The sequence below is a fragment of the Natrix helvetica genome, assembly GCF_964273705.1.
Source record: "Natrix helvetica genome assembly, chromosome: 4".
Taxonomy (NCBI): domain Eukaryota; kingdom Metazoa; phylum Chordata; class Lepidosauria; order Squamata; family Natricidae; genus Natrix; species Natrix helvetica.
Window position 1 is genome coordinate 119,100 of NC_138550.1, and position 14,962 is coordinate 134,061.

General features: G+C 41.1%; 1 protein-coding gene across 1 annotated transcript in view; it reads right to left on the reverse strand.

The window, feature by feature from the left end:
* Window positions 1–14,962, reverse strand: part of DNHD1 (dynein heavy chain domain 1) — a 70,180-nt gene that overhangs the window by 7,258 nt on the left and 47,960 nt on the right. Inside the window, exons 28-32 of the mRNA XM_081951631.1 lie at window positions 3,280–3,462; window positions 1,062–1,493; window positions 547–988; window positions 324–470; window positions 5–220 (exon numbers count right to left, since the gene is read on the reverse strand). Coding sequence (XP_081807757.1) covers window positions 5–220; window positions 324–470; window positions 547–988; window positions 1,062–1,493; window positions 3,280–3,462 — 1,420 coding nt within the window. The remainder of the gene's footprint in view (window positions 1–4; window positions 221–323; window positions 471–546; window positions 989–1,061; window positions 1,494–3,279; window positions 3,463–14,962) is intronic.

Below are 14,962 nucleotides of genomic sequence, written 5' to 3' on the forward strand. Positions count from 1 at the left end.
TTACCTGCAACCAAGGATTGAAGAGGCAGCTCGGTACACAGGTACAGGGAGAAAGAAGGTGGGATGGGCAGGTGCTCGGCTTCTGCTCCATCTTCCTCGGAGGCAGGGAAGAAAATTTTGCCCTCTGGGCAACCCCTAAAGGATTCCTTCTCCATCAACTGCTGGAGGGCCGAACACCAGGGAACTTTCTTCTCAAAGTCCGTCAGCAGCACAGGGTTGCCTGCAAGAAGGAGGAGGAGGAGGAGAAGGCGCTCAGGGCTGCCCTGTCCGCCTCTGCCGAACTTGCCCCAGGCGCCACGAATCTTGTCCCGGGTCTCGCTCACCAAACTTGATCGCTGCCTTGAGGCTCTCCTCGAGGTCAGTGCTGGTCAGGGACAGGATTTCCAGATTGTCCTCTGGGATCTCATCGCCGCCCCCTTGCTCCACCATGTCCGGCACCAGATCAGACAGGGCCTGGGCCTGGGACTCCTCTGCAAGGGAGAGGCCGATGAGTGCCGAGCCTGGGAAGGCAGTGCCGGGGGGGGGGGGCTCCCCTCATTCGCTCACCTGCCTCTAAAGAGGAAGTCATCAGCAGCCAGGTCTGGGCCTGCTTGTCTGGGTCCACCAAGAGAGGCCACCGGTGGGCCCGCAGGTGGACGCTGGAATGAATGATAATGGCGACGAGGCGGCTCTCGGCGTCCTTTGGCTTGTGGAGCCGATCCCAGAGGCGCTGCTGCTGAGTCGAACTGAGCAAAGAGGCCACCTTCAACGGCTTCTGCACCGGGAGCAGGGGCGGGCCAAAGGGCGCCTGGCCCGGGCAGGACAATTCCTTCTGCAGGAGCCAGCTGACATCACAGGGGCCCAGGAGAACCTGGGATCCTTCGCATATGGCCTGCCACTTCTCCAGCAACTCTTTCCGCCGTGGTGGGGCAAAGGGACCCAGGTACGTGATGATAGCTGAGCAGAGAAGGGCATTGCCGTGCACTGTTCTCTGCTGGCACTCCAGGTCCTGGGAGGTAAGAGGAGAGGCTAGAAGGCAGCCCTTTTCAGGAGAAGGTGGAGCCTCTGGCCTCAGCCGTTACCTTGGCTATGGCCGTCCAGCTGGCCAGGTGCTCAGCCACGGAGCTCTCCACTGTGCTGGCCTCCTCTTTGGCCTGCAAGGACTGCGTGAGCTGCTGAAGCAGCTTCTCCTGGTGCTCCTGCTTCTGCCTCAGCTCCCTGAGGCGAGCCTGGGTGGTGTCTCGCAGATACTCCGAGTGTAGACGTCGGTCGCCCAGGCCGACTTTCTCCATGTTGATCTGGTCCTCGCAGGACTGCAGCTCCAGCATGGCCGGCTGCCACTCCTGCAGAGCCCACTGATACCAGTAGACAGAACAGATCCATTGATACAGAGCTGCGGCCGCTTGGCTGGCATTCTGGATGGCAGCCACAGACAAACCCTCCTGGCCAACCACTTCGCCCAGAGCCTGGAAGAGCTCCGCGCTGAGCGTCTCCTTGGGGTAGAAGACCAGATCCTGAAAGAGAAAGGTCTGGGAGAACAAGTCGAGCCTTTCTGCCTGTCGCCCTGGGTGAGCCTAGGGTTTCCCTGGGCCCCTACGAAGTCAGAAAGGAGGTGAGCATAGGAAGCGTCTGACCCCTCCCAACATGACAGAAGGGCCTCGGGGCCCCTATGGCCCTGCCTGGATCAGAGGCAGGCCGCTCCTTGCCCCAGGCATGGCGAAGAGGCCACCACATCTCTGGGGCTGGGCTCCCTGGGCCAGAGTGGAAGCAGTGAGCTCATCTCATTGGCAGAAAGGCTGCAACTTTTCCAGGGCCTGCAGAAGGATGACTGTTGTACTGCTTGGTGACACATGTCCTTGGGCCAGATGTTGATAGAGATGATAAAATGAGGGAGAGAAAATGATAGATTGTAGAAAATTAGATAGATGATAGATGAGTAATAGAAATTCAGTAGCCAACCAACTTGAACAGTTAAAAAAGAAGAGAAAGAAAGGTCTCTAAGATAAAAACAGCCATCTCTAGTAATCCCTCCTGGGCAGCCTTTTCGAAAGAGGCAGCTGTCATCTCAGCCTTGGAGCCTTTTAGAGCAGGATCAGAATAACCAAGTAAATCTAGCTGGCTTCTCACTGTCCCTGTAGTTGCCATGGGTCGCACTTTCTCCCTTTACTTTGGGTCCCCTGTGGCAAAATAGCCTTGTGGTGGTGGGAATCTCCTCTAGAGAACAACCATGGTGTGTCTGGTGTTGACCATGAGAAATTGAGAATGGCTAGCCAATCGGCCCTTAGGCTGTACAAATTCACCTTGTGGCACAGGTTTATCCAGCTGAATTGGATTCTAAATGCTTTTTCATGTGTGATTCATTGAGATTTGTCCAATTTCCAGGTCAAATTTAGACTCCTCCTGGCATCTTGCATCTGGTTCTGGGCCCCCATAGTTCAAAAAGGACACCGACAAATACAAAAGGATTCAGAGTGGGGCTTCCAAGATGGTGAGGGGCCCGGAAACCCAATGCTACAAGGAAGAGTTATAGGGTCCAGTTTTGTTTAGCAGTTGGCTGGCTGGCCGGCCGGCCAGCGGAAAAGGCAAGAGAGATGTGACCATAGCGGTCCTCAGGTAGTGGAAGGGTTGTCTCACAGAAAAGGAAGCGGGCACTTTCTCTGCTGCCCCAGCAGGCAGTGCCAGAGCCAGTGCGAGCAAAGGAAGGAGAGAGGCTGGACGGGAGGAATAAGGGGCAGCCAGCAGAAGACGGGGGTGACGGGAGCCATGCCTGCTTCGTGGGAGATCTTCAGAGAGTGGAGAGCTACTGTGGGGGTCTCCCTTGAGCAGAGCTCATTCCCCTCTACGATTCTGATGTATGTGTGGCTGCTCTCTAATGGGGGCTGCTGGCTTGAAAGTCAGCCTACGCCTCATGATTGAAGGGCCAGAAGCCACATGAAGAGTCCCGAGCACCGACACCAACTGGGTGCTTGGCCTCCCCTCCCTTGCTTTCATCCCAGCCCACCTCACTAGATTATTGTGGCTATAAAATAAAGGGAGCAAATCTAACAAGTAATTGAGAAATAAACTGCAATTTGCTTTCTCTGAAGAAAGTTCTTGTGAGAATCAGAAACGACTAAGAAGGGCAAAGCTGCACACACTGGACGGAAGGAAGGAAGGAAGGAAGGAAGGAAGGAAGGAAGGAAGGAAGGAAGGAAGGAAGGAAGGAAGGAGGTCTGCATGTTTCTTTGCAGTCTTTCTGGGCAACTTACAGCATCAGCCAGGGCAGGTGGGAAAAGGGGGGGTCCAGGAGGGGGGTCTCACCTGGTAGAAATCGTCCCTGTTGAGCAGAAGCTTGGCGCTCTCCCATCCAAGTTCTACCTGGAACATCAGGCAGAGGGGGTCGGTCACCTGGACCACCAAAGCGGGGGGTTGCCGGTAGCTCCGAAGCTCCTCGATGTCCTGCACTCGCAGTGCGGCCAGGGCAGCCTTGTAGTCCTGACTCACCTGGAAAGAAGTGGGAAGTAGATGACTGGACAGACCCCTGCTCTGCCCCGGGCAAGAGGACCCTTCTTTGGGGCCATGAGCACCACCCACCCATCCCCAAGCCATGGAGAGGGCTGGGCTAGGTGATTTCCGAAGGGCAAACGCCCTGACTCCTGGGTGCTGCCAGAGGGAACTCTGTCATGGACGGGACCCACAATGTTCCTCCCTGCCAGTCCTGGAGAGCAGGATGCAATTGGGGGAGGAGGGCAGTGGCTCCACCATCCACTTGCTGTGCCCTCTGGGGATTTACGGGTCATTCCCAGCACTTTGAACTGAATCCAGGAGCACTGATAGCTAATGCAGCTGACAGAGTTCAGGTGTAAGGTGCTCAGATTGAGGAGTGCCCAGTTTTCTCCGCATTCTGTACTAGCTACAGCTTCCAGAGGCTCTTCAAGGGCAGCCCCAGGAAGACGTTTATGGCTTCGCTTAGTTTGCCAGGAGCAGAAATGCCAACTGGGGATCAAGAGCATAATCCAGGAGGAGAGCTTGACGTCGCAGTGAAACGACGGACTTTCTTGGGGCTCCAAGATCGCTGCCAAATTCCGGTCGCTTGGGCGGTCCAACTGGACCTAAACCGTCCCGTAGAGATGGTGATAGGTAGGGGTATATCCCATTGATCCCGGAGACACCCGCAAAGTCTCTGGTGATCTGGGAAAAGCCCCTCTTGCCGGCGGCTACGAGACAGCCATCAGGCTGCTGGAACTGCTGACAGCTCCGTAACACAAGGGCAGGAGAGAAGCGTGTTGTTTTGGTGAGAGTTTTAATTTTTTTTTTCTATCGGAGAGAGAACACCCTAAATGTGGAGATTTAAATTAAAATAAAGGTTGATGAGAGAGCAAGTGGTGGATTTAAGGCATAGTCAATTGAAGGTTTCCTTTTTTCCCTTTTTACTGCCGGAAGCCTGACTGGACTTTCATTGTAATTCACTTTCTAAATTGGATTGGCTCTTCATGCTTTTTTTCCTCTTTTCGTTGGACTTTTTCGCTATATTGATATAATTAAGCTTTACAGTTTAAGAATTTCCTTGTTTTCTACTTTTGCTTAATGAAATATTGTACTTCCTTTTTCCTGATTTTTTCCCCTACTTTTTATAAGTAAGAAGCAGAGCATAAAAGACAAAGGCTGAAAGTGGAAAACAAGTATCACTGCCACCTAGAAGATTTGAAACAAAGTTTTTATTTTTGCATGAATGTTTGGAGAGAAGCTGTTCTTTTCAAGGTTACTCAGTTAAGGCTTGATAGTGAGAGGAACATAGTTGTTGATACAGGTGTTCTTTGTGAAACTCTCAGTGTCTGGAAATTTACCTTGAAAGAATAAATAAAAAAATTTAGGGGAAAGCTCAGAGTGATCTTGGAAAGGCTTTTACCTTATAAAAGCTTTGAACTCTTTTTCTTCTTTTTTGGTGGCAGTGTTTACTCCTTCCTGTTATGGAAGCTGTGACTTCTTTCTGTCTCCTTTTTCTTTTGATTTTTTTTTCTGAGTCATCTGTAATCTTTCAATTGAATTGGACTAAGGGAGAACTTAAACACTTCTTCTTTTTTCATAATTTTTCCATTTTCATATTTCTACATTTTTATTTTGGGATTGTTCCTTTTTCTCTTTTTTGTGTTCTTTTTCCCCCTTTTTCCTTTTTTTCTAATTGGAACCAATAGGATAAGGGCATATAAGAGATTAAAGATTTTTACTTTTCCTGGTTTTTTTAATTATTGTATATATTTTTTCCTCTTTTTTTGGCTTTTTACACAACACCTGTGTATGGTTTTATTTTTTACTTTTTGACCTCCCCATGGTCACTTGGGATTATAATTGCACCTCATATTAGGCGGACTAAAATACAGAATAATTTGCACACCTGTGTATTGTTTTATATTTTTTATTTTTTGACCTCTACATGGTCACTTGGGATTATAATTGCACCTCATATTAGGCAGACTAAAATACAGAAGAATTTGAAGATGAGTAAAAAAAAATAACTACCACTGGGTCTGCAACAACAACCCCCTCCTCTTCACCTGCAGGAGGACAAAGATAAATACAGACGATGCTTCAACAGAAAAAAGAAAAGGGAGTAACATTAGAGGCGATTATGCAAGGAATACAAAAACTACAAGAGCAGGGAGCATTGAAAAGAGATCAGAAACCATTGAAAAGAGAACAGAGAATATGGAAAAGAGAATTGAGACGATAGAACAACGAACAGAAAATATAGAACAAAAGACAGGTAAAACAGAGGGAAAAAAATGAAAATATTCAACAATTGATGATGAAATAGGATAGATTACAAAAAATTGAAGAAAAGGATGAACAAAGAGAGAAGAAAATTGAGGACATCGACAGTAGATTGAGTATGGTGGAAAAAGATAACAGCGGAATATTGGGATGGGAGATGGATCAGTCAGAATTTTTCTTAAGATTTCAAAATGTAGAAGAAGAAAATGGAGAGAACCTGGCACAAATAATATCAGAAATTCTAACAGATGTATTAGAGATATCCCAAGAGAAGATGATGGATGGTATAGACGAGGCGTTTTGAGTTTACACAAGATATGCAGTGAGAAATGCGAGAACAGAACTATCAATGATAAGGAGAATATCTACAATTAAAATGAACATTTTATCCAGAATCCTATATTTGTTCCAGGCAATTCCAATTAGATTAGGAAAAGACTATTTTGACGAACTAAATAAAATAGTGCTGAAGTTTATCTGGCAGGGGGAAAAAGCAAGAATAAAATTAAAATTGTTACAAGATGCTAGAATAAGAGGAGGATTGGGCTTATCTGACTGGGAATTATATCATCAGGCAACAAGCTTTTTTTTATTAAAGGTTTTAACAAATTTTACAAATATTACCCCTTCCCACCCTCTGACCCTCCCTTCCCCCCAACCTCCCAGAGCAAAATACAGGGTATAGACATTTAACAATCATACGCTAACATAAGCTAACTGATTTTAACATCCTACCTCCTCTTGTGCTTTAATTCCCCTTTTGTTAAGATAACTTTAGGTAAATTGTAACATTTTTTGGGTCTTCACTCGTAATCTAATTGAAATTTTCTAGTCCGATATTTATTTTGAATATAGTCAACCCATCTTCTCCATTCCAACTTATATTTCTCATCCGAATGGTCCTTCAAATATGCTGTAATTTTGGCCATCTCTGCTAGATTTACTACTTCTTCTTCCCTCTTCCAGTACTGCGGCACCAACAATCTTGCTGCCATCGTTAAGTTCAAAATCAAATTAGTCTCTATAAACTGTACAGTCTGTAATTATACCTAACAAAAACAACTGGGGGTGAACTTTATCCTTTTTTAAAGTATATTTTGAATAACCCACCATATTTTTATCCAAAATGCTTTGACTTTTTTGCAAGTCCACCATATATGGTAATATGTAGCATCAGCACAATCACATCTCCAACATTTAGGTTGTAAATTCGGATACATACAAGATAATTTTTTGGGATCTAAATGCCATCTATACAACATCTTATAAAAATTCTCTCTCAAATTCTGAGCTTACATTTCTTACCCAAATCTTTTCCCATGTCTCCATCATTATTGGCTCTTCGAAATTTTGTGCCCATTTTATCATACAGTCTTTAACTAACAAGCTTGATGTGGATTAAGAAGTGGATAACATTAAGGAATTCCAGATTATTGACTGTAGAAGGACATGACTTACTGTTGGGATGGAATGCTTTTTTATGGTATAAGGGAACTAAAACACAGGGTTATTTTAGAAGACACTATTTATGGGAGGCTTTGTTACTAAATTGGGAGAAGATCAAAAGGCAATTGTCAATGCCTAAAGCGTTTCCATGACTACTATCAACGTGAGAAGGGGGGGGGGGAAATGCCATGCATACTTTTGACCAGAGTGAAAGTCTCATATTTCTGTTCTGGGATGTGAATGCGCATGTCCAGAACCCTGCCATAACGTCATGTTAGAGAATGTAATTGATGACCTCAGCCAGAGGGGAGACGAGACAGGTTCAGACGCCATTAAATGGGATTTAATGGGTTTCAACTCTTGCATAGATTTAAGTTCACTCTCTGAATTCAATATTTCACCATATCTGTTCCTTTTTATATTTCATTGGATATGAAAAAGCTTCAATAGTTGATAGCCAGACTGGAATTTTTAAATAATATTGCTGTGAAGTTTCCAAGAGCTGCCCTAATGTTAGTCCTAATAAATGAATGGGGTAAATTAATTAGGGCAACTCTTGGAAACTTAGAATTAATACAGTTGTGGAGGCAGAGGCTTTCATTGAAAAATACAGTGCCTTTCTAGATGGAACAGGGGACAGTAAACAAGATATGGGGGGTTGGGGGGCATGGCTCTGCCAGAAGACAGGGGGGAAAGACTCAGGTCACAAAAATGAGTTTGAAACATTATTGCAATTGTTGTCATAATGTAATCGTTGGAAGTGATATAAAAGATGATTGAACATATTGTTGATATAATGCAAAACAAAAAGCTGCCAATGTTTATTTTTTAATTTTTGATTCCTTTTTTTCTGTAAAAGTTGTGAGATTCAGGGGGATTTCTACCTTTTGCACGATGTAGCTGTCAAAATTTTCTTGTACCTATTTACCCTTTCCTATAAACATGTGTAAAAACCAATAAAATTCTTTTTTTAAAAAAAAGAAAGAAAGAAAATAGACAGAGGACCCCAGGCAGCAAGATAATCAGGCACAAACCTGGGTTGTGAGTTTATTGCAGGAAACAGAAGAAATTATGGAACAGAGACAAACCCGTGCGGCTACTAAACGTAAAGAACAAGAATTAAAGTCTCAACAAGCCCAGATGATAGTCCAAGAAAATATAAATACGAGCACAGAAGCAGTGGGGGGAGCTAGACCGAAGGTGAAATCCCAGCAAGATTTCCAGGCAGCTCTTAGAAAGCTTTAGGAAGCTGAAGATGACAATTAAATTTCTAACTTGGAACGTCAATGGCTTAAACTCACCACAAAAAAGGAAAAAATATTTCACTATTTGAAAGAATTCAGAAATGATGTAATTTGCTTACAAGAAACACATTAGAACACAGGATCAGAAACACTTGATGAACGCAAGACTGGGATCGCATTTTGTAGCATCTGCTCCGGAAAAGAAAAACAGTATAGTCATATATTTAAGAAAAGACTTAAAGGCTGAATTAATTGAAGCAGATCCTCAAGGTAGATGTATTGCAATTGAACTATTAACAGAAGGAAAGAAAATACTCTTAATAATAATAATAATAATAAATTTGAATTTATTAGCCGCTCCCTTTCCAGGCAGGACTCGGGGCGGCGTACAATGGGCATACTTAACAGGAGTATATGCTCCCAATCAACAACAAGAAAAATTTTATAATTTGCTTCACACTAAATTAACACAATGGGGTTATAGATCCTGCGTTTTACTGGGCAACTGGAATGGAGTACTGGATCCCGTTCAAGACAAGAAGAGGCTTTTGCAAAATACCCAAACACGAACAAGATTACCTAAATCCTTTTTTGATATGATGGACGACTTTGAACTGAGAGATAATCTGGAGAGAACGGAATGTTAAAGAACAGGATTTCACTTTCTTTTCTGATAGGCATCAATCCTTTTCCAGAATTGATTTTATATATTACAATAAAAGTCATTTATATTACAAATGACTTTTTTTCCAGGGTGTAGAAGACTAAGATATGCCCGAGAACTTTAACAGATCACAACCCGGTTTGGATGGAATTTGAATATGGAGACCGACCTAGGAGGTCTTGGAGATTAAATGAAAATCTATTTAGATATGAGAAAAATGTTACGGAATGTAAAAAATAAATAAATAAATAAATAAATAAAAAACTATTGAAAGAATATTTTGCTTTTAATATGCATGGGGATATCTATGGAAATGGTTTGGGACGCAAGTAAAGCATACATGAGAGATGTTCTAATAAATTTGAATAATATTTATAGGCGCAGACAAAGGGAGAAACAAAGGGAACTAGAGGAAGAGATTAAAAAAAAAAGGCCATGATCTTGTTCTGGGATGGCATGCATATCTTTTTTATGAAAATAGGGTGGACAAAGTGTTCAACAATCACGTTCTCCGAAGTGCCCTGATGAGAGTATGGAAGAAGCACCGGCCCAATTGGGATTATAAAATACCACTTTGGTTGGATCTTGCAGACACCATGGGGATTATGAATATTAAGTCACACGGGGGTTGTTTATATAAAGATGTGCTTATCGCTGATGGGGACGAATGGAAGTTGAAAACTTTGGAACAGCTGTTGGAAGAAGGAATTGTTTTAAATTGGTTACATTATATACAGCTACAGAAGAGATGGGAAGAAGATCGAAGGGTCGGTTTTATGGATAAAGAAGTGGATCTGATTAAGCAGATAAAAGAGACTGGCCCAAAACAAGTTAAAAGAATATATAATGTACTGTTAGAAAGAGATTCAGAAAGTGAATTGGTTAAGGATTGTATGATTAAATGGGCTCAGAATTTTGGTGAAGTGGTTATGTTGGAAACATGGGAAAGAATATGGGTTCAGAATGTTAAATTTACACAGTCACAGAATTTAAGGGAGAATTTTTATAAAATGTTTTACAGGTGGTATTTAGATCCTAAAAAATTATCATGCATGTACCCAAATATTCAACCAAAATGTTGGAGATGCGGGTGCCTAGATGCTACCTTTTTTCATGTATGGTGGACCTGCAATAAGGTTAAGGCTTTTTGGATAAAAATATGGTGGGTCATGCAAAATGTACTGAAAAAAAGAATACAATTTACTCCGCAAATGTTTTTACTGGGTATAGCTAAGGATCTTACTAAAGGGGAAACAAAATTGGTTTTGTATATGGTCACAGCAGCTAGGCTGCTGTTTGCGCAACATTGGAAGAAAGATTTTTTACCGACAATTTGGTCAATGGACTCAGAAAGTGGCGGGGTTCGCCGAAATGGCAAAAATTTCAGCTTTTTTAAAAGATCAGAAGCAGGAGAATTATACACAGGAATGGGCAAAATGGATTGATTATATACAGAATAAGTACCAGACTAGGAGGTATTATGTAGCCTTTAGGTAAGATTGTTTAGACTGATAGTTGATTAGAGTAAATAATACATGGGATGCTTGGAATCATTAGAGTGGTGTATAGTGGAAGTCAGGGGGGGGGTTGAGTGGGAGGTGGGGGTGGGTTAGGGTGGAGGGTGGGGTAATATATATGTATAAATATACTAGAAGATGGGATTAATGAAATATTATTTTAAGAGAAATTTATATTATGATTTATATATGTTAAATTCGTTTAGAAGAAGGGATTGATGGGCTATTATTATTCTAAGAGAAATTTATATTGTGATTGTTGGGAAGAGAGGGGGTACAATATGTGTATGAGTAATCTACTTTTAGACAGGGGGAGGGGAGGGGGTAAAATAATTGGTATAATATTTGAATTTCCCTTTTTTAGGGGGGGCTGGGGGGAGGGGAGGGGGTATAGTATCTGTATGGGACTTACACTGTATGGTGGGGGGCTTAAAGGGGGAAAATATGTTTGAATAAAACTTTTTCAATTAAAAAAAAAAAGAGAATGAGTTAATGTCTAAACCAGATGATAAGAAGACAACAGAGGTAATTACTTTAATATGTTAATGTCGGACCAGATAGCCACTAATAACACTTTTTGCAATGCCAAAAAACCAGGTAGATGGTTAGCATATATGTTAAGGAAAAAACAAAGATCTCGTAATATAGAGAAAGTAGAATACAAAGGGAAAGAACTTTTTCAACAAGATATGATTAAAAAGATTTTTTTAGAATTTTTCACCAGATTGTATGCTGGTGACAAAATACAAGGTTCTTATCTTTCTTATATGGATTGCCTTTTTTCCCCTCTCTCTCTCTTTCTCTTTTTGCCCCTCTCCTTCTTCTACCTCTCTTCTATATCCTTTATTATATTTCCCACATTCTGTGCTCTCTATTTAAATCTTGATTTCTCCCCTTACTACTTTTATCTAACTACCATACACTCTTTTTCCCTTTCTCCTCCTCCCTTCCTCTTTTCTTCTTCCTATCTTCTCTTTCTCCTAGTGTTAATTGCAATTGGACTGAACTACAAAACGAAGAAGAAGAAGAAGAGAGAATAAACTAGCAAGATGAGTAGAAAGCCAACACCAGTGGGCTCTTCAACAACAACCCCTGCCTCCTCACCGGCAGGAGGACAAAGATCAATACAATCTATGATTCAACAGGAAAAAGAGAAGACCGTATCTCTAGCTTCAATTATGCAATCAATACAGAAACTACAAACAAGCACCGATGAAAAATTGGATACACTTATAAAGAAAACGGGCAATATGGAAATGAAGATGGAGAACAGAGAAAAAAAAAACAGATGAAGCAGAGAGAAATATAAAAGATATACAACAGTGGGTTAAAAAACAAGAAGATGATATGCAAAAAATTGCTGAAAGAGAGAAGCAAAGAGAGAAGAGGGATGAAGAATTTGATTCCAGATTGAGTGAAGTGGAAACAGAAAGCAGTGCAATAATTGGATGGGAGATGGAGTGTTCCGAATATTTTCTGAGGTTTCAAAATATAGTAGAAGAAAAGGGTGAAAATCTGCCACACATAATATCTGTAATTCTCATAGAAATATTAGGGATACCTGAGGAGAAGATAATGGATGGGATAGATGAGACATTTCGAGTTAATACAAGATATGCAACGAGAAACTCCCTCCCAAGGGAGGTCCATGTAAGATTTACGAAAAAAGCATTAAAACTACAAGTATTGCAAAATACAAGAGATAAAAAACTGGAATACAAAGGCAAGGAGATTGCAATTCTAAAGCAAATACCAAGAAGGGTGAGAGAGAAGAGAAGAAAATACCAATTTTTGACCACAGTTCTACTTAAAATAGGAGTTAACTATAGATGGTTGATTCCGGAAGGCCTCATGTTTGATTGGAAAGGACAGAGATACAGAATTGATACAATTGAGAAGGCAGAAGCCTTCTATACAGAACATTTGAGAGGAAAGGCAGAGAAGCCTGGAAATGAAGAGCTACCGGTGCAACTGCTGGATTTACCTATAATCGAAATTGAGAGGACAGAGGGTGCTGTAGGTGGAATTGACATTGAAGAAGGTGCTGTTGGGGGTGTAGAGATCAGAGCACAACGGGAACCAAGATCAACTAGAGCTATAAACCCTATATATAAAACATAAGGATGGAAGGAATAAAACTACTCTCAATTAATATAAATGGACTTAATTCATCATATAAAAGAAAGAAAATATTTCATAAATTAGGAAAATTAAAATTAGACATAATTTGCTTACAAGAAGTACAAATCCAGCAAAGAAACAGCCATCTATTAGTACAACCAAAGCTGGGGGGAAATTTTACTTCGTTAGCGGATTGTAAACAAAGAGGTGTGACTTTTTACATTAAAGATAAAATCCCTGCGAAACAAATCTATACAGACGAAGATGGAAGAATTTTAATGGTGGAAATAATGGACAATGTTAGGAAAATACTGCTAATTGGAATTTACGCACCTAATGAAAAACAAGATGAATTTTATAAAAAAATCCACAAGAAAATTTCTGATCTAGACTATGTTGATATTTGTATGATGGGAGACTTCAATGGTATTGTAGACCAGAACTTGGACTATAAAACCCACAAAACAACAAAACTAAATAGAAAAACACTCCCAAAGTCCTTCTTCAGAATGATGGATGAAATAAACCTAAAAGACGTTTGGAGAGAAAGGAACCCCACTAAAAAACAATACACCTTCAGGGGGGGGGTGTTGAGTGGGAGGTGGGGGTGGGTTAGGGTGGAGGGTGGGGTAATATAAATGCATAATTAAACTAGAAGATGGGATTAATGAAATATTGTTATTTTAAGAGAAATTTATATTATGATTTATATATGTTTAATTAACTTAGAAGATGGGATTAATGGGCTATTGTTACTTTAAGAGAAACTAATATTATGTTTGTTGGGAGGAAAAACAAAAAAAGAAAAAAAAAGAAAAAAAACAAAAAAAACAATACACCTTCTATTCAAATAGACACTCATCGCTCTCTAGAATTGACATGATTTGGGTCTCAACGGACATATCCAGCAGCGCACTAGACGTGGAGATTGAGTCAAACACCTGAGCGGATCACAATCCAACGACAATAGGTTGGAGACAACAAAGAATAAGATCTAGATGGACACTAAATAACATGATATTGAAAGAGAAAGAATTTGTAAAGAAAATGGAAAAAGAATTGACTTTCTTCTTTAAAGAAAACAAAAAAGAAGACACATCCTTACAGAATCTCTGGGATACAATGAAGGCCTTTTCTAGAGGTTTGATAATATATGCAAGGAAGAGAAATTTAAAGAAAAGACAGGTGTCTAAGGATCTAGAAAAAGATTACAGCACACTTGAAAAAGAACTACAAAAATTTCCACAAAAGAAAGTGATTAAAATAAAGATGGACACAATAAAACACAAAATGGACCTACTGGAAAAGGAGGACTTGGCTCAAAAAATCAGAGGCGCTAAACAGAACTATTTTGAAAATGCAAATAAACCAGGCAGATGGCTGGCATATAAACTGAGAAAAGAAAGAGAGACCAAGAAAATACTACAACTAAGAGATGAACAAGGACAATTGCACTATGGAAATATGGAAAAAAAGAAAATTATACAAGATTACTACGCTAAGTTGTATGAACAAGAGAATATAAAAGAGGAAGAAGTGAAACAATATCTACAAAATGCCAAACTCCCCCAAATACCAAGTGATACTAGAACTATACTAGAAGATAAAATAACAATGATGGAACTAACCGAGGCCCTTAAAAGACAAAATAATGGGAAGGCTCCGGGACCGGATGGCCTTCCTGTGGAATTCTATAGAACACTAGAAAAATCTTTGGCCATACCATTACTAGAAGTCATGAATGAAGTAATGATTGAAAGCAAAATACCTAATTCATGGTTGGAGGCATTGCTACCCAAAGAGGAGGCAGACCATACGCAAATTAAGAACTATAGACCTATTTCCTTGTTGAATTCAGATTATAAGCTATTTGCTTCTATACTGGCGGAGAGACTGAAAAAATACTTAAATGGGTTCATTCACTCAGACCAAAATGGCTTTTTACCAAAGAGGCAAATTAGAGACAACATAAGGACAATTCTGGATACCTTGGAATATTATCAGGTCCACTCTGGGAAGCAAATGGCCTTGATGTTTCTGGATGCGCAGAAAGCCTTCGATAATGTGAATTGGATGTTTATGATACAACAAATGGAACAAATGAACTTTGGTAAGAACTTTATTCAAGCCATACAAACGATTTACCACAAGCAAACAGCCAAGATAATGATAAATGGAGAACTGACGGATCCAATCGAAATTAAAAGAGGTACGAGACAAGACTGTCCACTATCACCACT